This window comes from Ranitomeya variabilis, chromosome 4 (genome assembly GCF_051348905.1).
Source record: "Ranitomeya variabilis isolate aRanVar5 chromosome 4, aRanVar5.hap1, whole genome shotgun sequence".
Lineage (NCBI taxonomy): Eukaryota > Metazoa > Chordata > Amphibia > Anura > Dendrobatidae > Ranitomeya > Ranitomeya variabilis.
The window spans coordinates 734,285,032-734,300,852 of NC_135235.1; the positions used below are offsets into that span (position 1 = coordinate 734,285,032).

Here is a 15,821-nt window from a genome sequence, read left to right on the forward strand (position 1 = left end):
TTATACTATAGGCACCTATCCCCTGGTTATCTAGGTGCGTGCTGAGTGCAGCACGGGGTATTTCCCTCTGTCGTTTTTAAGCCTGGAATTATCACTAATAAAGTTTGTTATATACATTTATCTGGACTCTAGGATTATATGGGGCATATTTTAATATGGAACATCTTATGGGGCCATAATGAACAGTATGGAGCATTATATTGGGCTCGTGATTCAATATGGATATTCAAAGACACTTAACCTACTGATGTCTCAATTAATTTTACTTTTATTGGTATCTATTATTACTTTTGACATTTACCGGTAGCTGCTGCATTTTCCCCCCTAGGCTTATACTCGAGTCAATAAGTTTTCCCAGTTTTTTGTGGCAAAATTAGGGGGGTCGGCTTATACTCGGGTCGGCTTATACTTGAGTATATATGGGTATATCAAAAGAGGAGAGCTCTGCATAAATTCTGTAAAATATGGGAGGACTGGAAAATTCACCAAGGCTTGGATATTGTATCCTTACTTGGGGGTGATGGGTAATATTATTAATGGGGTCGAGCGAGATATGTCCGATTAAGGTCCTTGGAGTGATGCACCTTTTTTTAATACCAATTAAAATACTGGTGCACAAAAACAATACCATCATCAAATAATCATCAAACAATAACATCACTAAAAAGCTTCGGCCAAGTATCGAGATTTGCAGAACGGCGTTGGAAGAAAATGCATTCCCAAGATGATTTCACTGCACTCAAACAAGCAACACTGGCATTCAAATCAGCTCTCACCTCTGCTAAACAGGCCTACTTCACAACCCTCGTATCTTCCTTATCCCACAACCCCAAACAGTTGTTCAACACTTTTAACTCCCTCCTCCGCCCACCACTGCCCCCTCCGACTTCCCTAATCGTTGCCGAGGACTTTGCCACGCACAAAAATAAGATAGACTAAACAAGGCAAGTCTTTGCTGTCCAACCACCACAACCCCTTTGTATGAGAGACCAATGCCCAAACCCCATAACTTCACTCTACAGAATCTCTGAAGGGGAGCTTGCTCATCTTCTCTCCAAATCACACCTCACCACTTGTGCACTTGACCCCATCCCATCCCACCTCCTCCCCAACCTCACCACCACACTAATCCCATCCCTAACCCATCTCTTCAACCTTTCACTAACTTCTGGTACCTTCCCATCTGCCTTCAAACATGCCACAATCACACCTATCCTCAAAAAGCCATCCCTTGACCCAAGCGGTATGTCCAGCTATCGCCCCATATCTTTGCTCCCATTTGCATCCAAACTCCTGTCCCCAAAATCCGCTGCCTCGGAGTAACCCTTGACTCTGTCCTGTCCTTCAAACCGCACATCCAAGCTCTCGCCACCTCCTGTCGCCTCCAGCTCAAAAATATTTCCAGAATCCGTCCTTTCCTCAACCCACACTCTACCAAAATGCTCGTGCATGCCCTAATCATCTCCCGCCTCGACTACTGCATCATACTCCTCTGTGGCCTACCTTCTAACACTCTCGCACACCTCCAGTCCATCCTTAACTCTGCTGCCCGACTAATTAATCTCTCTCCTCGCTACACTCCTTCCTCTCTTTGCAAATCCCTTCACTGGCTCCCAATTTCTCAACGTATCCAGTTTAAATGACTAACACTGACCTACAAAGCCATCCATAATCTTTATCCTCCGTATATTTCCACACTAATCTCTCAATATCTTCCCTCACATAATCTCCTCCTCTCCTCCACGCTTATTGGCTCCTCACCCAATCACATCCAAGACTTCTCCCGAATATCACCCATCCTCTGGAATTCAGTGCCCCAACACATCCGGTTATCCACTACTTTTGGATCCTTCAAAAGAAACCTGAAAACCCATCTCTTCAAAGAAGCTTACAGCCTGTAAAGACCACACAGCCACCTCAACACCATTGGAGCTACTGCAACCCTCGACCTACTGTCTCCTTCCCCATAATCCTGTAGAATGTAAGCCCGCAAGGGCAGGGTCCTCTTCCCTCTGTCCCTCGCTGGCTCCTGCCTCTGTTACCTGCTGCTCCCCTTCCCCCACTGGCTCCTGCCTGTCACCCACCGCTCCCCCTCCCTCGCTGGCTCCTGCCTGTTACCTGCTGCTCCACCGATCCCCCTCCCCCGTCGTCTCCTGCCTCTGGTACCTGCTGCTCCAGCACTCCCCCTCCCTCGCCAGCTCCTGCCTCTGTTACCTGCTGCTCCGCCGCTCCCACTCCATTGCCAGCTCCTGTCTCTGTCACCCGCTGCTCCCCCTCCCCTGCCGACTCCTGCCTCTGCTACCCGCTGCTCCACCGCTCCCCCTCCCCCGTTGGCTTTGACAATGACTCGTGTATAAGACGAGGGGGGCATTTTCAGCATAAAAAATATGCTGAAATACTAGGCTTATACACGAATATATAAAAAATCAACTAATTGTGTTGGGACAACATCTGAACACTACCTAATAATAGCAATGAAAATATCCATCGTTTCCTTCACCAGAGCAAACAAGGACTATGACAGAAACTGACAGGTAACCCTGTGTAGAAATGAAGAAATTACAGATGTCATGCTGGAGGACATCTTGTCGTCATCTTACTGTTTCAGGTGACCTAACAGCAGTTGTCTGTGGTCAAACCTCCGCTCACATTCAGGACATGTGATGGGCTGACTCCTCACGGGGTTGGCGGAAACGCTGCCGGGTTTAAGGCCTGGAATTAAAACATAGAATATATGTCAAAAGCATCACACTAAAAGGAAATGTGGTGAGAAGAGGTGAGCAATCCAGTGTGTGTGGCGTGGTCCAGTCATCCTGGCAGTCACAAAGACTACAACTTCCATGGCATCACCGGCTCACAAGAGACACAATGCCGGGAGCAGAAGTGAGGAGGAGCAGACTATGCACCGCTCCAATTGTTATTGGTCAGCCATGAGCCAAGGGCTATGATCACATTGTGGATGAGAACCATGGGCAAGTATCAGGCATTGGCTGGATGTCGGCCATGTCCGCTTCTACCCGCTCGCTGCCCTGGAGTGACACGCACACAGAGAGACCTAGTACTGAAGGGAAGCAGGTGGGAAGAAGCCGCTGGCCACAGATCTTTTCCAGTGATGAGCGGGTATACTCCTTGCTCAGGTTTTCCCCAGCACGCTCGGGCGGTCTCTGAGTATTTGTGACTGCTCAGAGATTTCGTTTCTGTCTCCGTAGCTGCAAGATTTGCGGCTGCTAGACAGCTTGAACACATGTGGGATTTCCTAACAACCAGGCAAAGCCCACATGTACTCAGGCTGGCTAGAAGCCGTAAATCATGCAGCTGCATCAACAAAGACAAAAACGAAATCTCCGAGCACTCAGAAATGCTCGGAGACCATCCGAGTATACTCACTCGCTCATCACTAATCTTTTCCACTAGCCTCTCATGCGGCTTTGTCCCCGGCGGCTTTTAACCCCTTTCTCCCCAAGCCTGTTTTCACCTTCCTGACCAGTGTCACTTCATGAGATAATGACTCTGGAGCTTCAATGGATCCCAATGATTCGGAGATTTTTTTTCTCGCGCCATATTGTCCTTCATGATAGTAGGAACATTTCTTCTATATGACTTGCACTTATTTGTGAAAATTTTTCTATTTTCCAAGTTTTAATTTTGATGCCTTTAAACCAGAGAGTCATGTCCCACACAATAGTCACACAAGTGAGTTTGAGGGGTCTATATAACAGAAAATACCCAAAAGTGACACCAGTCTAAAAACTGCACCCCTCAAGGTGCTCAACACCACATTTAAGATGTTTATTAACCCTTCAGGTGCTTCACCAAAACTGAAGCAAAAAATGCCCCCCAACTTTGCTGTGCAATGTGCCGATACCCCATATGTGGGGAACACTACTTTTGAGGCACAGTGCAAAGCTCAGAAGGGAAGGAGCGCCATACTGAGGTTCGGATTTTGATGGACTGGTTTCAGGGTGCCATGTCACATTAGCAGAGCCCCTGAGGGGCCAAAACAGCAGAATCCCCCATAAGTGACCTCATTTTACAAACTACACCTCTCAATGAACTCCTCTCAGGGTGCAGTAATCATATTGACACCACAGATGAGTCACAGAACTTTATACCAATGGACTGTGAAGAAAAGCTAAATTACATTTTTACAAAAATTTTGTTCTAGCCCAAAATGTTACATTTTCACACAGGGAAATGGGTAAAAATGGCTCCAAAATGTGTCCTACAATTTCTGCTGAATGTAGCAATACCACATATGTGGCAGTACAGTACTGCTTAGCCATACGGAGAGACTCACGAGGGACGGAGCACGATTTGCCTCCTGGAGCGCAGATTTTCCCACACTGTCAGTTTACCGTGTCAGGCGGCGAGTCTGCACATGCTCAGTGACCTCGGCGGTAATCGGCCCTGCCTGAACTGAGGGGAACTTGACAGCGTAGGAAAATGTTCAGAAACTTTCCCACACTAATGAGTTCATGCCCAGTCAGGCGGGGAGGCTGCGCAGGCAGCTTTTCATTCATTCCTCCGTGGTTTACAGCCCGGCCTGTAGCATTAGCACCACTCCGGGTTGTAAACTATTTAACCCTTTGAGATGCATTTACAGCGTGGGACTTGACTGTACAGCGGACAGGTATGGACAGGATATTGTTGCTTTTCTATTTTGGATTCTTTACAGGAGAACGAGGGCTTCACTTGGATTGAGCGTGTAAAAAAAATGATGTTAAACCTGTGTGTTTAATTGTTTCATTAAAAAACTTTATTCTTAATGTGTGTGTGCAAATTTTAGGCCACGCCTGACCACACCCATTTCACAACTAGTCATACCCATATTCACGCCCCGACCACACCCATTTAGCACTGCTGATCACATTGTTTTATAAACAATAATTATAAACAAAAAATATGGCCACATCGTGCTCCATACTGTCTAATGGCCACACTTGATGCTCCATAATGTATAATGGCCCCACAGCGCTCCATACTGTATAATGGTCCCACATGATGCTCCATATTGTATAATGGTCATACAGTGCTCCATACTGTATAATGGCCACACATAATGCTCAATCCTGTATAATGGTCACACATGATGCTCCATACTGTATAATGGCAGCACATGATGCTCCATATTGTATAATGGACACACAGTGCTCCATATTGTACAATGGCCACACATGATGCTCAATACTGTATAATGGTCACACATGATGCTCCATACTGTATAAGGCTGGGTTCACACTACGTTATGGGTATCCGTTAGACGGACTATGTTACACCGCGGCATAAACGCGGTGTAACGTAGTCCTTAACGGCCGCCATTAATTCCTATGTCGGACACATCACTAGTGCACGCCCAAAATTGGCGTGCACTAGGGATGTGCCGTCATTGAGTGACGGACCATGAGACACGGGCTGCGGCGTTTCCGGGTCCGTCACTGCTAGCGCAGATAGAGCTAGCAGATGCTCTATCTGCGCTAGCGTGCTGCCATACCGGCACTTACGTTTACAGCAGCCCGTTACGGTATGTGTTAAACGGGCTGCTGTAAACGTAATGTGAACCCAGCCTTATGGCCACATATGATGCTCAATACTGTATAATGGTCGCACATGATGCTCAATACTGTATACTGGCCACACAAGATGCTGCGTACAGTATAATGGCCACACAGTGCTCCATACAGTATAATGGCCCCACATAATGCTCAATACTGTATAATGGCCCCACATGATGCTCCATACTGTATGACTCCACATGATGCTCCGTACTGTATAATGGCCACACATGATGCTCCATACTGTATAATGGCCACACATGATGCTCCATACTGTATAATGGCCCCACGGTGCTCCATACTGTATAATGGCCCCACATGATGCTCAATACTGTTTAATGGCCCCACATGATGCTCAATACTGTATAAGGCTGGGTTCACACTACGTTATGGGTATCCGTTAGACGGACTATGTTACACCGCGGCATAAACGCGGTGTAACGTAGTCCTTAACGGCCGCCATTAATTCCTATGTCGGACACATCACTAGTGCACGCCCAAAATTGGCGTGCACTAGGGATGTGCCGTCATTGAGTGACGGACCATGAGACACGGGCTGCGGCGTTTCCGGGTCCGTCACTGCTAGCGCAGAGAGAGCTAGCAGATGCTCTATCTGCGCTAGCGTGCTGCCATACCGGCACTTACGTTTACAGCAGCCCGTTACGGTATGTGTTAAACGGGCTGCTGTAAACGTAATGTGAACCCAGCCTTATGGCCACATATGATGCTCAATACTGTATAATGGTCGCACATGATGCTCAATACTGTATACTGGCCACACAAGATGCTGCGTACAGTATAATGGCCACACAGTGCTCCATACAGTATAATGGCCCCACATAATGCTCAATACTGTATAATGGCCCCACATGATGCTCCATACTGTATGACTCCACATGATGCTCCGTACTGTATAATGGCCACACATGATGCTCCATACTGTATAATGGCCACACATGATGCTCCATACTGTATAATGGCCCCACGGTGCTCCATACTGTATAATGGCCCCACATGATGCTCAATACTGTTTAATGGCCCCACATGATGCTCAATACTGTATAATGGCCACACATGATGCTCCATACTGTATAATGGTCACACATGATGCTCAATACTGTATAATGTCCACACATGATGCTCCATACTGTATCATGGCCCCACATGATGCTCCATATTGTATAATGGCCCCACATGATGCTCCATACTGTATAATGGCCACACATGATGCTCCATACTATATAATGGACCTAATAATCTGGTACCACCAATCAGTTCAAAAAGTGTATATAGCAAGGTAGAACTGTAGTTAAATAAAAATTAACTTTTAATTCAATCAATTAAAAGAACCCTCATGCTCCAAGAACGAACATAAATATCAAAAACATAACTCACAATGTACAAATACTGCCAAAACGTTACCAGCGAGCGCTACAAAGCTCTAAAATGGTGAACAACAAAACACCTTTTTCTCATGGAAGCTCACACCATGTAAAACAGTACCCTTAGGTATTTTTTGCTTTCCCCACAGCCTGCATACACAATGAGCTTTAAAGCAGGCCAAACTAGAAGCCGGTAACAATTACTGCGTAAATACAGGAACGATCTCACCCGAGATGTACGTTCTTTGCTTCACAGCGTGTAGTGGGATGACGATGCCCGTACATATGAGGAGGCCCTCTGCGTGCCCATTCAAAGACTCATTCCTTCGGGTTTTCTCCCAACAGCAGTCGCATCCTCCCTTATTATGAATTCTCCCATAATATTCATAATAAGGGAGGATGCGACTGCTGAGCTGATGCTCAATACTGTATAATGACCATACATGATGCTCAATACTGTATAATGGCCCCACAGTGCTCCATACTGTATAATGGCCACACATGATGCTCAATACTGTATAATGGCCCCACAGTGCTCCATACTGTATAATGGCCACACATGATGCTCAATACTGTATAATGGCTACACATGATGCTCCATACTGTATAATGGCTACACATGATGCTCAATACTGTATAATGGCCCCACAGTGCCCCATACTGTATAATGGCCATACATGATGCTCAATACTGTATAATGGCTACACATGATGCTCCATACTGTATAATGGCCACACATGATGCTCAATACTGTATAATGGGCCCACATGATGCTCCATACAGTAAAAAGGCCCCACATGATGCTGCGTACAGTATAATGGGCCCACATAGTTACCCCACCCCCATCATTGCCTTCTCCTTCACCACACACACCTCTCACTGCGCTCCCTCGCAGCAGCCGGCAGCTTCCTCTCCCGCGGCGCTGAATGATGTCATCCAGCCGCGTCGCTGACTGCTCACGTCGCTGCAGCACTGATAAAGACATCTCCGTGTCTCCTGTGCCAGTCAGAGTCAGAGCGAGGAGGAATATCTGCTATGATCTGACACAGCTAGCGATTGCGCAAGCATTTTAAGGCAGCGGTACATTTGGTCTTAGGCCATGCGGGAAAAGGAGGATCCCGGCCGGGACAGAGTCTCAAGATCGGGACATACCTGCTGGATCCTGGACGGTGGGGAGTTATGTACACGCGACTCTGCTCTGTACACACGTGGCTTCGCTCTGTACACCTCGTACACACGCGGCTCCGTCTGTACACTTCGTACACACGCGGCTCTGCTCCGTACACACGCGGCTCCGCTCCGTACACCTAGTACACAAGCGGCTCTGCTCCGTACACCTCGTACACAAGCGGCTCCGCTCTCTACACCTCGTACACATGCGGCTCCGCTCCATACACCTCGTACACACATGGCTCCGCTTTGTACACCCACGGCTCCACTCCGTACACAAGCTGCTCCGCTCTGTACAACTTGTACACACGCGGCTCCGCTCCGTACACCTCGTACACACGGCTCCGCTCCGTACACCTCATACACACACGGCTCCGCTCTGTACACCTCGTACACACATGGCTCCGCTCCGTACACCTCGTACACACACGGCTCCGCTCCGTACACCTCGTACACACATGGCTCTGCTCCGTACACCTCGTACACACACGGCTCCGCTCCGTACACCTCATACACACACGGCTCCGCTCTGTACACCTCGTACACACATGGCTCCGCTCCGTACACCTCGTACACACACGGCTCCGCTCTGTACACCTCGTACACACACGGCTCCGCTCCGTACACCTCGTACACACACGGCTCCGCTCCGTACACCTCGTACACACATGGCTCCGCTCCGTACACCTCGTACACACATGGCTCCGCTTTGTACACCCACGGTTCCACTCCGTACACCTCGTACACTAGCGGATCTGCTCCGTACACAAGCGGCTCCGCTCCGTACACCTCGTACACACACGGCTCCGCTCCGTACACCTCGTACACACACGGCTCCGCTCCATCCACACTGTAAACCTGACCTCACACATAACTTCCCCTCTTCCGGCACCATGACAACCAGCACAGCAGGGTCCTGCATACACTGAGGCCCCTGATCATGTGACCCCTGACTCCTCCCCTCCTGTGACCTCATCACAGGTCCTGTGGGCACAGAGCAGCCATCCGATTGTACAAAAGCTGCAGAGAAAGTTACCCGCACGTGACAAACCCGAGCGTCACTCCGGAAGCGACAAGCAGGGAACGCCGGGAAATGTAGTCCCGTGTCTCTGTCAGCGCCACGTGACGGCAAGGTCGGGGCCTCGGGCGGCTGCGCAGTGGGGGGCAGCACACTGGCTGGTGGGAGCTGGAGTCGCCGGCCGCACAATGCGGTCAGGACACGGCAGGGATCTGTGTTCTGACGGCTGAGCCTGGACTGTATGGCTGCTGCCTGCAGGCAACCTGTGCATTGGCGGCTTGTCAGGACACGCCCCGGAAATGACTTCACACATGGAGGAGGAGCCACACAGTGTAGTGTTTACCCCAGAAGCTCCTTTCTTCCCGTGGATTCCCGGTGTCCGCTTCTGCAGGTGGAGGTCTGTGCAGTCCTCGTCATCCTCCATGTGGGGGATTTCTTTTCCTATATCGCCTCCATCCTCCGCAGCGCTGCACACGCGGTATTATCGCCCTCACTATAGCGCTTATTCACACCTGGGAGTCCTGGCTGTGTCTGTGCAGTGAGTGCGGTTTCCTCTTTGTCTCCAGACAGTAATGTCCTCCCCTGTGTACCGGCCACTGTTATCACTTTCCTTTCTTCCCCCACATGATAATATCCCCTATTCACCTACAGGGGCCATAAGTCCTTCTATGTGGCTCTAACTAGTATTAGTGGCCGCTGTGTGCCCCCTATGTTACCACTGGCCCCCGTGTGCCCCCATATATTACTACTGGCCCCCGTGTGCCCCCATAGATCGCTACTGGCCCCCGTGTGCCCCCATATATTACTACTGCCCCTGTGTGCCCCCATATATTACTGCTGGCCCCCGTGTGCCCCCATATATTACTGCTGGCCCCCGTGTGCCCCCATATATTACTGCTGGCCCCCGTGTGCCCCCATATATTACTACTGGCCCCCGTGTGCCCCCATATATTACTACTGGCCTCCGTGTGCCCCCATATATTACTACTGGCCCCCGTGTGCCCCCATGTATTACTACTGGCCCCCGTGTGCCCCCATATATTACTACTGGCCCCCGTGTGCCCCCATGTATTACTACTGGCCCCCGTGTGCCCCCATGTATTACTACTGGCCCCCGTGTGCCCCCACATATTAGTACTGACCCCTGTGTGCCCCCATAGATCACTACTGGCCCCCGTGTACGTCGATATATTACTACTGCCCCTGTGTGCCCCCATATATTACTGCTGGCCCCCGTGTGCCCCCATATATTACTACTGGCCCCCGTGTGCCCCCATGTATTACTACTGGCCCCCGTGTGCCCCCATGTATTACTACTGGCCCCCGTGTGCCCCCATATATTACTACTGGCCCCCGTGTGCCCCCATATATTACTACTGGCCCCCGTGTGCCCCCATGTATTTCTACTGGCCCCTGTGTGCCCCCACATATTAGTACTGACCCCTGTGTGCCCCCATAGATCACTACTGGCCCCTGTGTGCCCCCATATATTACTGCTGGCCCCTGTGTGCCCCCATATATTACTGCTGGCCCCTGTGTGCCCCCATATATTACTACTGACCCCTGTGTGCCCCCATATATTAGTGATGTCCCCAATGTGCCCCCATATATTAGTACTCTCCCCTATGTGCCTCCATATATTAGTAATGTCCCCTGTGTGCCCCCATATATTACACATGATTCTTATGATGTTACATCGGCTCATCTTCTTCTCATTCAGGTCTCTACAATATCGGATCCTTTCAGTGAAGATCTTCTATATAAGAGAATTTTCCTGATTTACCCATCAAGGATGGAAATGGACAGAGACAAGATGGTGGAGAGGATAATGCACCTCACCCTAGAGATCCTCTTCCGTCTTACTGGAGAGGTGAGAGGTTCTGATGACGTCACATTACATCATTCTTATCTATGGGAATAACAGATGGACAGAACTGGAGAGGTGAGGACTCTGGAAATGTCTGTAGTGAGATTTATTCATGTGTCTCTCCATGACCAGGATTACACAGTGGTGAAGAAGACCTCTAGTGAGCGCTGTCAGGACCCTGTGTCTGAGGGATGGGGAAGACTCCTGAACCCAATCACGGGGCCTCCACCTCACCCCCTGATACATGAGGACATCAATGACCAGAAGATCCTAGAACTCACCTACAAGATGATTGAGCTGCTGACTGGAGAGGTGACACTGTTGGGAATGCTGGGACATTATACAGTAACGCTATGAAGGGATCGGGGGATGACGGTATCATTGTATGTGTCAGGTTCCTATAAGGTGTCAGGATGTCTCCGTCTATTTCTCCATGGAGGAGTGGGAGTATTTAGAAGGACACAAAGATCTGTACAAGGATGTCATGATGGAGGTTCCCCAGCCCCTCACATCACCAGGTAATAGACAGGACTAATTACACACAGCCTATAATTATCTGTATGTAAAGAATGAATTCAGTCCCTGTATGTGTTTCCTCCAGATTTATCCAGTAAGAGGGCAACACCAGAGAGATGTCCTCATCCTCTTCTTCCAGAGGACTGCAAGCAAGAAGATCCCAAATCTCCTCAGGATCATCAGGTAGATGGAGAGAAGGTGTCAGGAGATCTCCCCTATGATGTGTAGAAGGCTGTGAAGGTCTTGTGCCCAGTCTTGTTTTATCCACCAGTATTACCGTATATATTCGAGTATAAGCCGAGATTTTCAGCCCAATTTTTTGGGATGAAAGTTCCCCTCTCGGCTTATACTCGACTCATGGTTGGCGGCGGGTGAGGGGGACAGACGGCTGTCACATACTCACCTGCTCCTGGCGCTGTCCTTGCATGTCCCATGGTCTCTGGGCACACGCAGCTTTTCCTCTGTTCAGCGGTCACGTGGTACCGCTCATTAAAGTAATGAACATGGACTCCACTCCCACAGTGGTGGAGCCGCATATTCATTACTGTAATGAGCGGTACCACGTGACTGCTGAACAGAGGCAGAAGCTGCGGGCGCCGGAGATCATCTGTCTGGGAGAAGCTGCCAAGGACCGCGCCGGGAGCAGGTGAGTATTTCATAGTCACCTGTCCGCGTTCCACCACAGGGCGTCGCTCCATCTTCCCTGTCCTCTTGCTGTGACTGTTCAGGTCAGAGGGCGCAATGATGTGTTAGTGTGCGCCACCCTCTGCCTGAACAATCACTGCGGAGAGACGGGGGCAGCAACGAGACGTGAGTATGTCTTTTTTTTTTATTGCAGCAGCATTACATGGGGCACAGTTTTATATGGAGCATCTTATGGGGCTCCTGATTCAATATGGATATTCAAACACTTAACCTACTGATGTCTCAATTATTTTTACTTTTATTGGTATCTATTTTATTTTTGACATTTACTGGTAGCTGCTGCATTTCCCACGCTAGGCTTATACTGGAGTCATTAAGCTTTCCCAGTTTTTGTGGCAAAATTAGGGGTCTCGGCTTATACTCGGGTCGGCTTATACTCGAGTATATACGGTATATGTTTTATACTTGTGTAAAGAGAACGGTGGAGATGGCAGGATTAGAGCTGATCATAGATGTGATTTCTCCATCTGTCTGTGACTTTTATAATATTTGTTTCAGGGTGAAGATCTGACCCATATTAATACTACAGAGACATATGTGAGGGGTGATGAGCGGTGTAAAGAGGAGATTCCTACATATGACTACCCAGGTGAGTAGTGACCACTAAATGCAGAGAAGTCACAGATTCTTCTCAGTCACCGGCTGTGGCTGCTTTATCGGTGGTGTAGTCCGGCCGTATTACCATGATCACCATTTTGCCTCTAGACCACAACATTCTCCTCCACCCAAAACTGTTCAAATGACTTTGGTCATTGAAAGCCCTTTTCTATAGAACGTACAACCTGGTAGATCCACCTACCCCCTGAGATTAGGAGACCCTGTTACCTGCCCAGATCTGTAAACTATAAAGCCAAATTACAGCGTACGTAGAATGTGCTGACCGGATAGAAAATCACTTGAAAACTATTATGATGGGACTGTAAGAGAAAGCGGAGGGTAATGATGCTGTTGGCTTCCTAGATCCCTGATATCTTATTGGATGAATCCATCTTCTCTCCCTCCTGTGCTGCTGAATGTGCTCATATGGTCCCTACAAGACCAGGTCCAGTCTTTCTGGCCAAACTTCCCTTTTATGATCGACAACATTAAATGTGCAGTGAGGCCAAGTGTGAATTTCTGTACAATAACAGCAGAGTTTCCCTTTATCCTGACTTTTCAATTCGTATTAAAACTTCAAGGAGGATTGTGATAATCTACATAAAACCCATTACACCTGTGCCACGATATATCTCTGAGCTGTGCGTGGCTGATGGCTGTAATCTACATTTATTCACCCCTGCAGGAGATGTGTTGGCTTGAGCCCTGTTTTCATGGATTCACTCCACCTCATAAATTACATTGTTTCTCTGATCGCCCATGACGGCACCACGGAGAGAGGGGATCCGCCCACCAAGGACAGGAAACCTACGGATAAAAAAGGCGGTACCACCCTCCTGCATCAGTTGGTTTCCTGTCTTTGATGGGAGACCTACGGACTTACCAGTCGACGTTGGAATTCCGGGGCCAACCAGTCCGATTCAAGGCAGCTGGGGTCCCTCTGCCTCGGCTAGGGTGGTGACCCGAAGCGCCACCGCTGGGAGCCAGGGGCAACAGGGTGTGCGGGGGAGGTGATAAGGAATCGCGGTCACCTCCCCTAGGTAAGATGCAGCAGCAACAACATCCAGGGGGGTCCCTCTGTGGTTGTGGGAGGTGCAGCGCGACCCTCCCTGAGTAAGCATGAGACTGCACGCTGCACCGCCATCGGGCGTGCAGAGGACGCGCTACAAGGGCTGCATAGGACCGGGGGCGCCGGTCAGCAGCGCCATAACTGCTTCCTGGGCGCCATCTTGGAAATCGGCGCATGCCCGGGATCCAGGCTGGTCCCGCGAGAACGCGGACTGCGGATGACGCTCAAGCACGGCCTGCGCAGGCGCCGGCGGGGCGCCGCTCACTAGAGCGATCTGCGCAGGCGCCGGAAAGCGCCGCTCGAGCGCTGAGCGCGGTCAGCGCAGGCGCCGACGGGGCGCTGCTTGGAGGAGCGATCTGCGCAGGCGCCGGCGGTGAGCGCCGAGCTAATTGCTTGGGAGTTCGGCGCTCCTCCCCGCGGGCTGCGTGAAGCGGCGGGAGAATTTAAATACGGAGATGCACATCCTCCCAGTGGCTCTGCTGTAATAAGCAAAAGAGCCTCATGAGCAGTAGTGCCGCAGCGTCAGCTCAGCATCCGCAGACCAGCAGCAGTATGAGCGACCCGACATCACCTCAGCCCGAGTCACCTCCACCGGTAGCATCGCCGCAGCAGCAGCAAAAAAGGCGACAGCAGAAAGGGCACCAGGACACCAGCAAAGAACGCCAAAGGTCCCTACACAGTAAGGAGTCCAGTACGGCGTCGGGGAAGAAGCCAGAGGCAGACAATCCCCAACTGGTATTTATGGGTCCTGGAGGTGGTAAGTGGATCTTCGTGAATGTCAGAGACAGTAAGATTATTATTTGTCTCTTATAGGGGAGGAAAAGCGTATGTAAAACTAAGCACAAAAGTTGCGCCATCTGTAGAGAGGATCTTCCACCTACATGGGATAAGAGACTATGCAATACTTGCATTCAGCAAACCTTATCCGAAAACCTTCCTGGGTTTGCAACAGACCTTAAGAGCCTGATTAAAGATCAAGTAGAGGACACCTTCAGATCACTAAAAAGTGGGAAAAGAAGGAAGAAAGCCAGACTCAGGTCCCCATCTCCCGTCTCAGAATCAGGAAGTGATAGTGAGAGTTCGGTGTCCGTTAACTCCTCCACCTCATCTTCATCATCTACTTCTTCCTCAGGGGGACATAACTGTTTCCCTCTAGAGGATACTGATGGCCTCATAAAAGCCGTGAGAAGTACCATGGGTCTGGTAGACTCCCACCCCAAAAAAACGGTACAAGACATAATGTTTGGAGGCCTGGAACAAAAAAAGAGAAGAGCTTTCCCTCTTAACGAAACAATAGCAGCCTTAATTAAAAAAGAATGGAAGAAGCCTATGAAAAAGGCTCTTTTAACACCTAAAAGAAAATACCCCTTCGAGGAAGAATCCTGCTCCTTTTGGGAGAAGGCCCCCAAACTAGACGTAGCGATCGCTAAGGCCTCTAAAAAATTTTCCCTCCCGTTCGAGGACATGGGAGTCCTAAAAGACCCGATGGACAAAAAGGCAGATGCCTTTCTTAAAGGTACCTGGGAGGCAGCGGGAGGAGGCCTGAAGCCGGCGGTAGCGGCAGCATGTACTTCACGCTCCCTGATGATTTGGCTGAACCAACTAGAGGGCCAATTAAAGGGGAAAACTTCTCGGGACTCAATACTGGACACACTACCCGTAATGAGAGGGGCTGCGGCTTTCCTAGCTGATGCCTCGGCCGACTCTATCAGGCTATCCGCCAGAGCAGCAGGGTTTGCTAATGCGGCCAGGCGCGCCCTCTGGCTTAAAAATTGGCCAGGCGACCTGCAGACGAAAACAAAACTGTGTACTATCCCCTGTGAAGGAGAATTTTTGTTTGGTTCCACCCTAGATGACATCTTGGAAAAGGCGGGGGACAAGAAAAAATCCTTCCCCCCCTCTGGGTCTCCCCTCTTATAGGAAGCCCTTTCGGAACAAGAGGTTT

The 15,821-nt window shown here is 49.7% G+C and overlaps 1 protein-coding gene and 1 long non-coding RNA gene across 4 annotated transcripts in view; one reads left to right on the forward strand and one right to left on the reverse strand.

Annotated features, from left to right (window-relative positions):
• The window catches only part of LOC143767992 (uncharacterized), a 71,136-nt gene extending 62,695 nt beyond the window's left edge, over window positions 1-8,441 (reverse strand). Inside the window, exons 1-2 of the long non-coding RNA XR_013213779.1 lie at window positions 8,087-8,441; window positions 2,601-2,712 (exon numbers count right to left, since the gene is read on the reverse strand). This is a non-coding gene — a long non-coding RNA (uncharacterized LOC143767992). The remainder of the gene's footprint in view (window positions 1-2,600; window positions 2,713-8,086) is intronic.
• Window positions 8,442-9,168: 727 nt separating this feature from the next.
• LOC143767987 (uncharacterized) overlaps window positions 9,169-15,821 on the forward strand; it is a 35,941-nt gene continuing 29,288 nt past the window's right edge. The window contains exons 1-6 of one of the 3 annotated variants that reach the window (XM_077256586.1): window positions 9,169-9,519; window positions 10,843-10,992; window positions 11,122-11,301; window positions 11,384-11,507; window positions 11,591-11,688; window positions 12,709-12,799. In XM_077256586.1, coding sequence (XP_077112701.1) covers window positions 9,364-9,519; window positions 10,843-10,992; window positions 11,122-11,301; window positions 11,384-11,507; window positions 11,591-11,688; window positions 12,709-12,799 — 799 coding nt within the window. In that variant the 5' untranslated portion in view covers window positions 9,169-9,363. Of the gene's footprint in view, window positions 9,661-10,842; window positions 10,993-11,121; window positions 11,302-11,383; window positions 11,508-11,590; window positions 11,689-12,708; window positions 12,800-15,821 lie in introns of all 3 variants that reach the window. The other 2 variants (XM_077256585.1, XM_077256587.1) reach the window with 2 other exon arrangements.